The sequence below is a fragment of the Triticum urartu genome, chromosome 2A (assembly GCF_056163025.1).
Source record: "Triticum urartu cultivar PI428250 chromosome 2A, HENAU_Tu73, whole genome shotgun sequence".
Lineage (NCBI taxonomy): Eukaryota > Viridiplantae > Streptophyta > Magnoliopsida > Poales > Poaceae > Triticum > Triticum urartu.
The window spans coordinates 204,620,777-204,636,182 of NC_141874.1; the positions used below are offsets into that span (position 1 = coordinate 204,620,777).

The 15,406-nt window shown below is 45.1% G+C and overlaps 1 protein-coding gene across 1 annotated transcript; it reads right to left on the bottom strand.

Annotated features, from left to right (window-relative positions):
• Window positions 1-651: 651 nt before the first annotated feature.
• LOC125536744 (isopentenyl-diphosphate Delta-isomerase II, chloroplastic) lies at window positions 652-4,843 on the bottom strand. Its single transcript, XM_048699989.2, has 6 exons — window positions 4,623-4,843; window positions 3,076-3,131; window positions 2,641-2,732; window positions 1,527-1,629; window positions 1,300-1,437; window positions 652-1,131 (listed from the first exon to the last, which is right to left on the bottom strand). The coding sequence occupies exons 1-6, from the start codon at window positions 4,685-4,687 to the stop codon at window positions 878-880; spliced, it is 708 nt and encodes a 235-aa protein (XP_048555946.2). The 5' UTR covers window positions 4,688-4,843; the 3' UTR covers window positions 652-877.
• Between the last annotated feature and the right edge of the window lie 10,563 nt (window positions 4,844-15,406).

Sequence of the window (15,406 nt, forward strand, 5' to 3'; positions counted from 1 at the left end):
ACTTATTGAATACAATGATGAGGTCAATAGATTGGTTGGTTTGCTTCTTTCCTCTCTACTTTTATCTATTTATTTATTAATAGGATTCTGAAAAGCAACAAGATTCATAGGAGGCATCCATAAAAAATTCACCATTTTAATCGAAAATCCAGCAAATCAAGTCCAGTTCATAGATCTTTGTGTGTTTACTTTCTTACAATTAATAATGTGTAGGTTATGACCACCTGGTAAAATTGATTATGGATAAAGGGAGAAAGGTTAATGAAGAATGTGGTTAAAAGCATGTTAGTTTAGTACTCTAGAAATGTGATGAAACTATACAGTGTTGGTCATATTGCACAATTTTTCTTTATCTTCGGTACAACATAGCAGCAAAGGTGCCCCTGTACATATTTTCTGCCACGTGACATGGATCATAGAAAAGCTGCCTATGTTCATCTGTTGTGCATCTAACTGAGGGCCATTTTGTTTGTTCTCGTGGTTGAAAGGAATTTCTGCATTTTTGTTACTTGCACTTCCCTGGACCCTATTGTATTTGTCTTGCTTCTGTTATGATTGCATTTCCTTGATTTGATCTTGTGTTGTTTGATAGTTCTATGTGTTATACGGTGAACATAACAGCACAATCATTTAGGCACAACAAAAGCCTAGTGGGAAAATCAAAGCATATGAATTATGCCACCATTATCATTTTATCATCATCGTCGTTATGGTACAGGTGAATATGTGAGGTAATAATAACCAATACAAAGTGGCCATCATCGGGCCAGGTAACAACTGTTCTTTTATTATCCAGATGAGATGCGACGGTTTATCTAGCTGCCTGTGGATAAGTTCTTTTTCAGCACACAACAACAACTATCAAGAGATGGCGTCCTCACTTGAGCTTGTGGATGGTTTCCATGTCCACGGCCTCCGCGAGCGTGCCTTTCTCCAAGTGCTCCCACCAGCCCATGAGGAAGTTGTCCACCACCAGCCTGAACCAGGGGGACAGCTTCACGCCGCCCTCGCCGGCGTCCGCCTGCTGGATGAGCTCCCGCAGCTGCTCCCGGCTCACATACTTCACGTCAGCCACTTCGTCCGGGTTCGGGACCAGCTTCACGTCACGCACGATGAACAGCAGGTAGTCCACTGAGGACACGAGAAAACACACAAGTTAGCAACTCTTGCATTTCGGGCTACAGCGACAATGTTCAGATCACGAATCACAGTTAGAATGTACTCCCTCTGTACATAAATGTAAGAAGAGAGGGAGTAGCAGATACATAAGTGATGCACGACACCCCGATGACGACTTACGCTCATGTTCGCCCCATTTCCCATCAGATGGTGCCTTGTAAAGCATCCGACCGAGAGGGGTGAACTGGTCAACGGGCACATCTTCAGCCGGGATGCCCAGCTCATCGAGGAGCTTCCTCTGAGCAGCATTTCTGACACCTAGAGAATGACAAGTTGCTAATCGTAAGTGAAATCCAGTAAGGAATAGAAGCAACATTGACTATATAGCCTAGTAACGTGGCACATACCAAGAAAGTTTTCCTGAATAAGCTCAGATTCACGGTACAGAGGATGGCTGCAGCAGGTGTTGGTCCATACTAAAGGAAACGTAACCTTCGTTGCAGATCTTTGCTGCAAGAATACAAAAATAATACGACAATGAATAAATGCATAATGGAAAGCAAGTTCAACCAAAAGACTGATCACAAAAGATACTTGACAAACTGACTGAATAATAGATAGAAAATAGGATGAGGTAAAGGGAGGATGCTAAAAAAATTTTGATCCATACTATGTACAATCATAAATGCTTCATAGGTCGTACCAACTTCAGTTACGCGAAGGAAATTGTGATATCATGCTAAGCAGCATGAGTAGGTTAAGTTATGGTTAGGCAGAGATGGATACATGTTTTAGTCTCTTCATGCTATTAATGTGAAGCAATATAAGTCGGATATTTTGAGTCATATCATACAAGTCAACCTGACAAAACTGTAGCAGCTACTGATCATGTATGAAAGTGGAGTGCAAAAACGCTTCATCCATGATTTGCTTTGTTTCCAACTAACCATATTTTTCTGTCTAACTTTTGCCATGTTAAAATCAGATATCAAGAGCTCTGTTAGCTCAGAAGCTTCTACCGAAGACACTTAACGCGGACCATGGTAGGTTGTATCTTAAATCAAGGACCAGAGAGTTAACCGACACCACTCAGTTTTTCTACTCAGCAGGTAGCAATTCTGTTTATGACTATAATATTATAATTAATTATATATAATCTACAGCCTACAGGGAGTTACAGAAACTAATGCAACTTCAGAGCTAAACATCATACTCATACCAAGAGAGAATTAACATCCAAATGTTTCAGAATGGTGTGCCCACGTGACCTAAACACCATCCACCGAAACAACGTTAGCTAGTTCTATGATGACTCTAGGCAAGAACGTAAGTTTCAGGTGGAGACATTCTGTTATTATCTGTCAGAGCTACTTGGTACTTCAGAAAAAGAAGTGTTCACCTATGGTATGAGGTAGAATAGGATAGAACCCAATCACTGAAAGCCTACAACCTTTGACAGATAGAATACAACACGACAAAAAGGAAAAAACAGCAAGTTGCAAATGAAAGACTTCTCCAAACCTGAAGTAGCAGCTCATGTTTTGAGTTGAAAAGGAATACGCTGAAAGCCCTGTGGAGCAGGTTCAGAGATTCAATCTTCTCCATCAGATGGCCTACATGCCGTACAATGACAAGTCATATTTTGCCAAGTGATCCTAATCAACGTCAACAACAGAGAATTTAACAATACTAGCAAGATGCCCATGCGTTGCACGGCACATCAAGATGCATTTGTATGAGTAGTTTATCTTGTGGGAGATAAGGATGAACGAGGCAAGGCCTTATCTGTAAATGTGGAGAGAGGTGCGGGTATCTTTTGTAAAATTGTCATAGTTTGCTTTCTATCCGTTAGATATAGATCGGACGGTCTATATTACAAGATGGCAGGCACACCATCATCACCAACTCGGTTTTTTATAAGAGTGGTAGATATCCAAATGACAGAAATGAACTTACAGGTATATTTTGATTCATGGCCAACAACGTTGTCCTGTTCATCTACCAAAATGCATCTGTGAAATATAAGCCAAGCACAGCAAACAAAAATATTAGTGAATGCCTGTCTCCAGATGGCATAGATTAAGAGGAAGTCATGTTTACAGTTAAGCAATTCAAATAATTAAAGGACTACACATGTACATATAACCAATGGCAAGCAACTAGACTTGAGGCTTATCATGCTTACATGGAACAACTACAGTCAAACTTGCTGCGTTGCAGACAAGATCTGAACAAATTTGTCATATAAGGAGTACTTGAAGGAAAAAGGCTCATTTTTAGAACCACGAGTGTTACTTTATCTTCTGAATTCCAGCATAAATGACTGCAGCCTTTGTGCTAACTTCACCCAAGCGCTCTACCCTCAGGAAGGAAAAAATATTCATCCAAGTGCTTAAAAATAAAAAGAAACTTGCAAATTGGGTCCTTCATATAATTATCAGTTTCATATAATGCAATATGAAAGGGGGCGGGGGGATGTGAGCTCCTTATTGAAAAAAACAGAGTGAGGCTTTTATAAGCATGGGTATACCTACACCTGTTAACTCTTTGGATATTTATATGGTGCACAAAAAAAAATCCAAATTTTTTTCCTGAACATGTGGTACTGAATCGATTTCACATATAAAATTTCAGGGCCATATTCTTGAGCGTTTGGAGAAACAAAACGAGTAAGTTCGAGAAAAGAAAAATTGTGGCACATGTTCTTTTTATGTGTCCCACATACCATTGATTTTCATTCCGATTTTTGGTGTGTAACATTGTATACTGCAGCCACAATTTTTTGAGATTTTGTATAGAAATACACCACAACCTCACTAATTCGTAAGGAAATTTATCTTTGATGCACGGTCGCCTACGCGCAATCTCCTGTTCCCAGTCAAATTTGTACTGCTCGTAATCTGAGCGTTTTTGTACGGCCTCCAGGCTATGGAACTTGTAAAACACCACCTCAGATCACGTTTAGCACATTCAAAACATGGACGATTTTTGCAAAGAACTAGGTGCTTGCTTGTCGTCTGAAACAAGCAGGCAGTCTTAGTAGCTGTTTCTTCCTGATACGATATGTACTTCGTAGCCAAACGCAGAGGCTGCACTACAGTGCCCTCGTCGCATGGCAATGGCATGTCCGGATTTTCTGGTGCAGCGGTCTCCCGCACCAATATATAGACGAGATCGATGCCTCGTACCTCCCCGACACACAAGACAACCGCACCCTCCCGTGATGATCCAAGTCATCACACCAGGACGGCAAGACGAGTACAGGACCCAATGTTCAAAATTCAAATCCCGCACCCTCCCGTCCTGATCCCCGACGAGATCCAACGAAGCAGCCAAACATACGAGAGGGAAAGCTCAAAACCCAGACGTGAAACCCAGCCGACAAATCCAGATGCGCGCATCTCGGCACAACTCCGACGAGATATTCGAACTTAACAAACAACGAGAGGCGGGGGGAGAGAGAGGGAGAAAGGGTAGGACAGGGACAGGCTGCGGGCGCTCACTCGTCGTCGAACATGAGGCGCCTCTGGACCTCGTCCATCCCGGCGTCGTCGCCCCTGCCGGCCATGTCTCGCGGCGGAGGAGTCCGGGCGGGCGGCCGGCGACGCGAGAGCTCTGCGGCCGTGGGCAGTGCGTATGCGCTGCGCAGGGGTGGGGGAGAGGACAGGTGTGGACTGAGGCGGGGGGCTGCTAAATAACGGGGAGGGGGGCCGGCGGCGCGGCGTTGTGGGCCCGGTGTGTCAGCGAATATATCCACGCGAGCAAGCGGGGATTCCCTGCGGTCCGGACTGCTGCGAGGCTCCGGCGCTCGCGAGGGGGGCGTTTCCGTATCCGCTTCGGTCGCTGAGCGATGGGCCCCGGGCTCCATTTCTATGTATGGGTCTGTTCTTTGACTGCTCTGCCGGTCAGAAGCGTGGTGTCGAGTTGGACTTGGATCGGATCGGTTTAAATCGAGAGGAGCGACATGCCATACGAGGGACCATACCAAATAAGTTCAAAGGCAACTTTAAACAATGACATTATTTTACGTTAATCATACTTGCGTGCACGTTCAGTGCAAAGCCTTGCCCACGCGACGGGCTTTGCAGCCTTCAGATGTGAGATGGCCCTTGAGGCCATGTGATGGGTGCATGCGATGATGATGTGATGTAAGCATGGCCAATGTGCCACCGGCAGCGGATGTTGCGGAGTATGGCATCCCTTATTTTAAGGTGTATATGACCATCGATTTCAGTTGAGTTTGTATGGCTAATCTCTACCATCCATTTCCCTTCGGCCAACCTCTCCATATACATTCACTCTTCCTTTCTTCCGTTTCATTTTTTCTTCACCATTTTTGTTTTTTCTTCCACCGGTTTTCCTTAAAATAGACTCACATTTTATTAACTTACCAAACTAAACTAATATTTTGTTTGGTAAGTCAATGAATTCTTACCAAATAAGTGCTTAACAGTAATATGACAGATAAATCATGATGATTCCATACAAAAATCTGCTAAGATTTTAGCGCATCAACGTAATAATAGACATGCAGTCACAGACTAATATATTAAAATGATTATACTCTGTTGCAACACAGACAATTATCTAGTATAAGATGAAACATGCTGTGGACGGATGTCTTCTCTTTTTTGCAGGAATATATTCTTCCGCGATAAAATTCATGTTTTTTTTAGTTGCCATGTTTTCTTATTTGCTTGGAATTGAAGGGCAGAAAATGGCCATCTAACATCTTTGTTGGACCGCGCGGCAGGCATGGTGAGCAATCTTCAAATCATTCAAATAAAAAACAAGTTTGTTGGTAGGCTGACTATTCTTCGCACACAAATTGCATTTCTTCCGTATCAACGAAAAAAGATTAGATTATCCCTAACTTTGTGTTGGCAAAGCAATATGTAGCGTACAACCACACATACATGCGATTATTCCCTAACAAACATATACGAGTCAAAAATCAAAACCCACACACAACTAAGGCCACAATTTGTGATCACTCATGAGATCGATTTTTCCAACGATGGTTGAGTGTCAGTCTTTCGCTAGTCTTTATGTCACGAGTCATCTCTTTGCTTGTCCATTTACTCCACCTCATTTGCCTCACATGAGTTGTCGAGTAGTGCCGCCTCCGCGGCACATCATCCTTGCTCATAGCGTCACGTTACCTCCACTAGCACCCCCACCCCCACCCCGCCTTCACCCCGCGCGCCCTCACCTCGCTGTCATCACACTAACTCCAACATTTTGTGATGAACAACTCTCCTTTATACCCATGTCTATTTTGAACCACTGGTCTTTGAATATGCAGGCCTAGGTTTTTGTTTGCAAGGAAATATCTATCTCTCGTGGTTGTCCCTTTCCTCCACCTCACTTGCCTCACATGAGTTGTTTGGTAGTGCCGTCTTAAGTGCACATCATCCCCGCTCGTACTGTCACGTTAGCACCACCAACCCCCCCCCCCCCCACACACACACACACACACCCCCGCCGCCGCTCTCATCTCTTCGTCATCACGCTAACTTCAACATTTTGTGATGAACAACCCTCCGTCATTCTCATGTCTGTTTTGAACCCCTAGTCTTTGAATATGTAGGCCCAGGTTTTTGTTTGCAAGGAAATATAGGGCATAAATACAAAAGTACAACATCATTGTAGACAAATAGAGTATTTTTATTAACAAGCCGCATATCTTCGCCAGATTGTTCTCGTCATTAATTGTCATTACTCACATGTCTTGGTGTACTAACATATTGTGTGTCATTGCATGGACCATGACTAGTCTCTTACAAGGATACACTCTGGTGATTAAATCCCAGATGCGAATATCAAAGTATGCCATAGGTGATGCAACTTGTAGTGATTCACACAATGTAATTATAGATGTGGAGGTAGAGGCTCTTTATTATAGTGTAGCATCCTTTCTTAGCTCTTTATGGCATGTACCATTTCTCACTTATGTCCCTCTGCCACCTCCCTCTTCTACACAAGTTACCTTGTGTCGTTGTAATGCCCCTTAACCCTAGTCCATCTCGTCTGTCATCACTACTGAAGTGTTGTCCCCTCATGTCTTCAGCAAGTATGAACTTATCTCCAACACCATTCATCGATTTGTATACTCTTCCCACCTCCACTCTAAATCCAACATTCAGGTGAAACACACTATCCCCTCTCACCCACCAACTCTAAACCTTGACCTTAGAATATCTATCACTAGGTTCTATACTCATGCACATCTCATTGTAGATAATGATTTTTGTATAGTGGGATGAACATGCTTCGGTATCCTACTATAATAAAAACGTTGAAAAGTCTCATTTGCAAAATTGAGGTTGTATTACCCATTGAAATGACCTAGATGTCTCCTAAAGGTGAATGAATAGGCATTTTAAAACAAGTATGAATTTAGCTTAACCCCGATGCGGAGTTTATACTAGTGGGGCCCTTTTCATGCATAAATTATAAGTGTGTTAGGCTCAACTAAGCAGACCAACAACCTATGCCTAAATAATATTTTAAAATAATGAAAACATGCAAGAAATTTGAACTTTTCATAAGATATATCGACAGTAGCAAATACAAATTGCATGATGTAAATATGACAAGAGAGAACTAAGTATTTCTAGTAGTTCAAATATGCGCCGACACTTCGTTGAGGTTCTCATAGTTAGATTCTCACTTAAGACACTTTTCTCTAAGAGGGATTTCCCCTCGGTTCATTATGTATAATTTTTTCCTCCATTCAAGAGACGACAATCTCTACAACTACTTCATGAAAAAATTAACCCTATTCACAAGCTTCCTGAAGAGATCACCGAGTCAAAGATCATCAAGCCATCTAGGAAATGGTGACTACTAGAGTAAAGACATCACAATTTCTTACTCTAAACCAATCAATGGGGAGGGGAGGCGGGTTGAAACTACTACAAACAACATATCTCTTAAATTCTCACACTATGCAACTCGTGCACTCGATGGATTGGAGTGGATGAGAGTAGTTGAAGAGTTCAAAAATTTACTCCAAGATATATGGGTTATTTACTCTCACTTATATGGTATATTGGGGCCTTGTGGGGAAGGTTAGAGTTCAAAACAATTAGAAAATTCTTGGGGGAGAAGGTTAGAGTTCAGTAAAGAAGGTAAGGGATATAAATAGAACCACCATAATAATTTTCATTATGGTGGCTTAGCGTCCTGCTTAGAGGCTCTCTAGGCGGTTTAGAGTTCTAGGACGATTCTGAAGAAATATCTGGGCCAATATGGTGGCCTCTAAAATCGCCTTGAAGTCCATCTAGAATCCATTCAGATATTTTCCCGGAAGTTATGGACCACTAGAATACCCAACACGAAAAATAGCTTAGCTTTATCTTTCGAACTCCGCTTCTGATGATCTTGGGCTCATTGGGAAGCTAACAACAAGCTCTAGGTCCTCACATAGGGGAACCACACAAGATCGATAGAAATGAAGGATTTAACACATGTGTCACATCCTAGATTTTATCCAAACCTGGTATGTCAAAAAATCATAGGGAATTAAAAAGTTCTAGAAAAGACCCAGGGATGCCTAGGATTGCTTGTGATTGACCCTATTTTGCTTGATAGTTGTTCGAATATGCTTAGGAAGGGATAGAAATCCCAATGCCTAGTTAAACCCTTGCTAGCTTCTAGTAGGAACCAAATAATTTTGTAATATTATTGCGCATAAGGCTATCCTTAATAAGTCCCAAGAAATATTCAAGCCAAAGTAATCTTCCCAAAGTTTAAATTGGACTCATTTTGAAATCAATTCAGAAGTCAAATGGAATTATTTAAGAATGGCCCTCCATTTATTTGGCAGGAAAATGAATTTCATAGTCCAAATAATGACCTTGACCTTCTGCTAGTTTTTCAAAGTGGATTTGAAACACATTTGGTTTTGAAACCAAATTCAAATATGAAAGTGAAAACATAAGTGCAGAGAATGTTTGTCCAAAAAAACCAAACAAAAAGTTGGCATAGTCACAAATATTCCAATTGGAATTTAGAGCCAGCTCACTATCGAAAGAAAATTCAAATTAAAACTAGTTTTGCATTACAGAGGAAAATAGAAAAGAAATGAGAAAAACAGAAACAGAAATAAAATGAAAAGAAAAGGCCCAGCGAGCCAGCCAGCCAGGTTGAAGCCCAGCTAGCTACCCTAGCCAACTCCGCGCCCACTCCCCCCCCCCCCCCCCGAGCCGCTGCTAGGCAGGACCCACATGGCAGGGTCGTCTCCCTCCTTTCACCACATGCACGCACCAACGACCCGACGTGCACAACGCCCATGATCTCCACCCCCGCGTGCTCTCCGGCCACGTCAGCTCCCATGGCCATGCCCCTATAAATTCCCTCCTCGTGCTCATCATTTTTCCCCACACCATGAAGCTCATCGCCGTCAGGTTGGTCTGCCATGAGCCCGTCGTTGCCATTCTGACCTAGCAACTCCGACGTCGATTCCGACCACCGCAAGTGTTGGGGAACGTAGCATGCAATTTCAAAAAAATTCCTACGATCACGCAAGATCTATCTAGGAGATGCATAGCAATGCGAGGGGGAGAGTGTGTCCACGTACCCTCGTAGACTGAAAGCGGAAGCGTTAGCTTAACGCGGTTGATGTAGTCGAACGTCTTCACGATCCAACCAATCTAGTACCGAACGTACGTCACCTCCGAGTTCAGCACACGTTCAGCTCGATGATGTCCCTGGAACTCTTGATCCAGCAGAGGTTCGAGGGAGAGTTTCATCAGCACGACGGCATGGTGATGGTGATGGTGATGGTGATGTGATCCGTGCAGGGCTTTGCCTAAGCACTACGACGCTATGACCGGAGGAGTAAACTGTGGAGGGGGGCACCACACATGACTAAGAGAACAATTGATGTGTCATGAGGTGCCCCCTGCCCCCTTATATAAAGGAGGGGAGGAGGAGGCCGGCCACCAAAGGGCACGCCATGGGGGGAGTCCTACTAGGACTCCACTCCTAGTAGGATTCACCCCCCTTTTCCTTTCTCATCAGAGGGGAAAAGGAAGGAGAGGGAAAGGGGGGCGCCGCCCCCTCCCCTAGTCAAATTCGGACTCCCATGGGGGGCGGAGACCCCTTGCGGGCTCCCCTCTCTCTCCACTAAGGCTCATCTAGGCCCAATAATTCCCCGGGGGGTTCCGGTAACCCCTCGGTACTCCGAAATATACCCGATCCTTTCCGAACCATTCTGGTGTCCGAATATCATCGTCCAATATATCAATCTTTACTTCTCGACCATTTTGAGACTCCTCGTCATGTCGGTGATCTCATCCGGGACTCCGAACAAACTTTGGTCACCAAAACACATAACTCATAATACAAATCGTCATCGAACTTTAAGAGTGCGGACCATACGGGTTCGAGAACTATGTAGACATGACCGATACACATCTCCGGTCAATAACCAATAGCGGAACATGGATGCTCATATTGGTTCCTACATATTCTACAAAGATCTTTTATCGGTCAAACCGCAATAACAACATACATTATTCCCTTTGTGATCGGTATGTTACTTGCCCGAGATTCGATCGTCGGTATCCTCATACCAAGTTCAATCTCATTACTGGCAAGTCTCTTTACTCGTTCCGTAATGCATCATCCCGCAACTAACTCATTAGTCACGTTGCTTGCAAGGCTTATAGTGATGTGCATTACCGAGAGGACCCAAAGATACCTCTCCGATACTCGGAGTGACAAATCCTAATCTCGGTCTATGCCAACCCAACAAACACCTTCAGAGATACCTATAGAGCATCTTTATGATCACCCAGTTACGTTGTGACGTTTGATAGCACACAAGGTATTCCTCTGGTATTCGGGAGTTGCATAATCTCATAGTCAAAGGAATATGTATAAGTCATGACGAAAGCAATAAAACTTAACGATCATTATGCTAAGCTAACAGATGGGTCGTGTTCGTCACATCATTCTCCTAATGATGTGATCCTGTTCATCAAATGACAACACATGTCTATGGTTAGGAAACTTAACCATCTTTGATTAATGAGCTAGTCTAGTAGAGGCTTACTAGGGACACATTGTTTTGTCTATGTATCCACACATGTAACAAGTTTCCGGTTAATACAATTCTAGCATGAATAATGAACATTTATCATGATATAAGGAAATATAAAATAACAAATTTATCATTGCCTCTAGGGCATATTTCCTTCAGTCTCCCACTTGCACTAGAGTCAATAATCTAGTTCACATTGCCATGTGATTTAACACTAATAGTTCACATCTTTATGTGATTAACACCCATAGTCCACATCGCCATGTGACCAACACCCAAAGGGTTTACTAGAGTCAATAATCTAGTTCACATCGCTATGTGATTAACACCCAAAGAGTACTAAGGTGTGATCATGTTTTGCTTGTGAGAGAAGTTTAGTCATCTGGATCGGTGTAAAAGCTTGCATCAACGTAACTCTTTACGATGAACTCTTTATCACCTCCATAACTGAGAAATATTTCCTTAGTCCTCTAAGGATAATTTTGACCGCTGTCTAATGATCTACTCCTAGATCACTATTGGTACCTCCTTGCCAGACTTATAGCAAGGCACACAATAGGTTTGGTACACAACATGGCATACTTTATAGAACCTATGATTGAAGCATAGGGAATGACTTTCATTCTCTCTATATATTCTGTTGTGGTCGGGTTTTGAGTCTTACTCAACTTCACACCTTGTAATACAGGTAAGAACCCTTTCTTTGACTGAACCATTTTGAACTCCTTCAAAATCTTGTCAAGGTATGTGCTTTGTGAAAGTCCTATCAAGCGTCTTGATCTATCTCTATAGATCTTGATGCTTAATATATAAGTAGCTTCACCGATGACTTTATTTGAAAAATTCCTTTCAAACACTCCTTTATGCTTTCTAGAAAATTCTACATCATTTCCGATCAACAATATGTCGTTCACATATACTTATCAGAAAAGTTGTAGTGCTCCCACTCACTTTCTTGTAAATACAGGCTTCACCATAAGTCTGTATAAAACCATATGCTTTGATCACCTCATCAAAGCATATATTCCAACTCCGAGATGCTTGCACCAGTCCATAGAAGGATTGCTGAAGTTTGCACACTTTGTTAGCACCTTTAGGATAGACAAAACCTTCGGGTTGCATCATATGCAACTCTTCTTTGAAATATCCATTAAGGAATGCAGCTTTGACATCCATTTGCCAGATTTCATAATGTGGCAATTTCTAACATGATTCGGACGGACTTAAGCGTCGCTACGAGTGAGAAAGTCTCATCGTAGTCAACTCCTTGAACTTGTCGAAAACCTTTCGTGACAAGTCGAGCTTTGTAGACAGTAACATTACCATCAGCACCAGTCTTCTTCTTGAAGATCCATTTATTCTATATGGCTTGAATCATCGGGTAAGTCAACCAAAGTCCATACTTTGTTCCCATACATGGATCCCATCTCTATCGGTGCAACAAACCCTGGGTCTATTGACCAACTGTGCACAGACACAAGATCAAGATTGAAGCACCAGCTTAAGCCAGAGGCCGAAGAATCAAGGGATTTGAAGAACCAACATGCAGCTCAAAAGGACCAAGATTGAGCCTGAGAAGTAGGACATCGACAAGAGAAGGGCCTCCCTTGCCGGGCAGGCGAGCCCGACAAGGGGTGAGGCCGCCACCAGAAGCAAGCAACCAAGGCTCCCCGCCAGAGCCTGCCGGGGCTCGTGGGGTGCAAAACCACCCCACCAACCACTCAAATACGACCCACATTGTCAATCAGTGCGGTGTCAAGCCGCAAGGTGATTAAGTGGCAGCCATTCGCCACATTGCCACCATTTCCTACAAAGAAGCCTACAGGTGACACCCGACCTGCGACGTGTCAAGAGAGCAGGTGTGGAGCTGGCAAGACAAGCCCGACAGGCCTTACCGGGCCCCCAGTGATGTGACACTGAGCGGCACATTTAATGCACCCTGTCAGCCCGCAGAGTTAGGTATGATAGCACTGTTTGCTATCATATCAGTGGTTAATGACCACTTTGCCATTGTGGTGACCCCTTAATCTATAAAAGGAGGCCCATGGCACTCGTAGGAGGGGTTAGAAGGTTGAAAAGTTGACGACCCCAAGCCACCACATACACGTAGTCGCCATGGGCAAACCTTGCCGGGCAAGTGTACTACGCACCACCACATCCATTCCTCCATCAATCCACTAAAGTAGGAGTAGGGTCTTACGCCTCGCGGTGGCCCGAACCTAGGTAAATCGATTGTGTGCTCTCTGCCATGCGGCCGTACGCTGGTCTGCTCTTTGCGCAATGCACCGCCCCCTGCCGAACCAACAAGGGGCCACCCGGTCCCATAGGTGGCCGTAGAAATCCCGCAACATCTTTGGCGCGCCAGGTAGGGGGAGCGCTTGCGCGAACCTGAAAGCTACGGCGCGCGTCATCTTCATCGACATTTTCATCCTCGACGGCGCCATCAGCCATGGCGCCCAAGAAGAAATCTGGCACCTCAGCCCATCCATCCACCTCGAAAGCTCCTCTGCCCGCGGCCTCCAACGCCGCGGGGGACACGGGAGCTCATGAGGACGTGGACGCCACAGGGGGTGTGGTTGGAGCAGGTGGCACCATTACCGCCTCCCCCCGCGGCCGACACAGGAGCCAGAGTTACCGGAGGATAACAACATCAGTAGCGTCTCCACGGTCAAGCTCAGCAAGGTGCGGGCGAGGGGGTTGCTCCGTCCGCGCCCCCTCTTCTCACCAACGAGCACAGCTGCAGCGACACCACTCGGTCCAGGGCGAGTCATCGCCCTCCAGTCGCCCCCATCACGGGAGCGGCCGCGGCGCATGCGCTTCCTCCCTAACGAGCCAACCAGGCCGCTGCGCTCAACGGAGCCGCAAATCTTCAAGCACCACCGCCGTCGACCCCGCTGCCCAGGTGGTCGCCCCACCGCAGCATGGGCGTTGTGCCATCGCCGTCGGCGCTGGCACCATCCGGAGCCAGGCGACGGTGCGGTCGACGTCATCGGCATCCATGCCAAGCACGGCCACGGAGGCCATGGCGCGAGCTCAGTTGTTACTAAGGTTCCCGCCAGCAGCCGAGCAGATGGATGAGTGGAGTGCCACCATCTAGAGCCTAATCAGTTTTGCCGAAGCTGGGGGCTCACGACGAGCTTTCCCACGGCAACCTCCCCAAGCAACAGCCATCGCCCGCCGCTAGCCGAACGAAGGGGGTCATCCCCACGGTTCAGTCCCCGCCACGGCAGCCGGCGAGGGTGCAGTAGAATCCAGACCCTGATGACGTCTCGATGGCCTCTTCTGACTCTCGAGCACGTCCAGGCCAACATCGAACCCCGGAAGACAGGCAACAGGAGGACGCGCGCGCCGTCGCCGAACGGTGTCGTGACGATCCCCGCCAGGTCGAAGGGTGCAACGACCTCAACGTCGACGAGCATGTGCTCGGTGTTGGCGGGCACCTACCCTTTGAGGTTGGCTGCCCTGCCTTTACACAAGAGTTGCGGCAAGTCCGTTGGCTGTTCGTTCGCACGTTCAAGCCAGAGATACCTGAGAAGTACGATGGGAGGTTGAACCCGGTAGAGTTCCTGAGCATCTACACCATCGTTGTTCAGGCTGCCAGGGGAAGAGATGAGAAGGTGTTCGCCAACTACTTCCCTTTGGCCCTCCGGTAATGTATGTTGTCTCTCCTCTAGTGGTGTCATGTGAACGTCGACTACATGACACTTCACCATTGTTTGGGCCTAGAGGAAGGCATTGGGAAGTAATAAGTAGATGATCGGTTGCTAGAGTGACAGAAGCTTAAACCCTAGTTTATGAGTTGCTTCGTAAGGGGCTGATTTGGATCCATATGTTTCATGCTATGGTTAGGTTTACCTTAATACTTCTGTTGTAGTTGTGGATGCTTGCAATAGGGGTTAATCATAAGTGGGATGCTTGTCCAAGGAAGGGCAGTACCCAAGAACCGGTCCACCCACATATCAAATTATCAAAGAACCGAATGCGAATCATATGAGCGTGATGAAAACTAGCTTGACGATAATTCCCTTGTGTCCTCGGGAGCGCTTTCCTTTATATAAGAGTTTGTCCAGGCTTGTCCTTTGCTACAAAAAGGATTGGGCCATCTTGCTGCACCTTATTTACTTTTACTACTTGTTACTCGTTACAAATTACCTTACCACAAAACTATCTGTTACCGATAGTTTCAGTGCTTGCAAAGAATACCTTACTGAAAACCGCTTATCATTTCCTTCTGAT

Coding starts and splice junctions, on each gene's coding strand:
- LOC125536744 (XM_048699989.2), bottom strand. CDS start 4,687: ATGGCCGGCAGGGGCGACGACGCCGGGATGGACGAGGTCCAGAGGCGC. Junction 3,132..4,622: donor CGCCTCATGTTCGACGACGA/GTGAGCGCCCGC, acceptor TATATTTCACAG/ATGCATTTTGGTAGATGAAC. Junction 2,733..3,075: donor CCATGAATCAAAATATACCT/GTAAGTTCATTT, acceptor TACGGCATGTAG/GCCATCTGATGGAGAAGATT.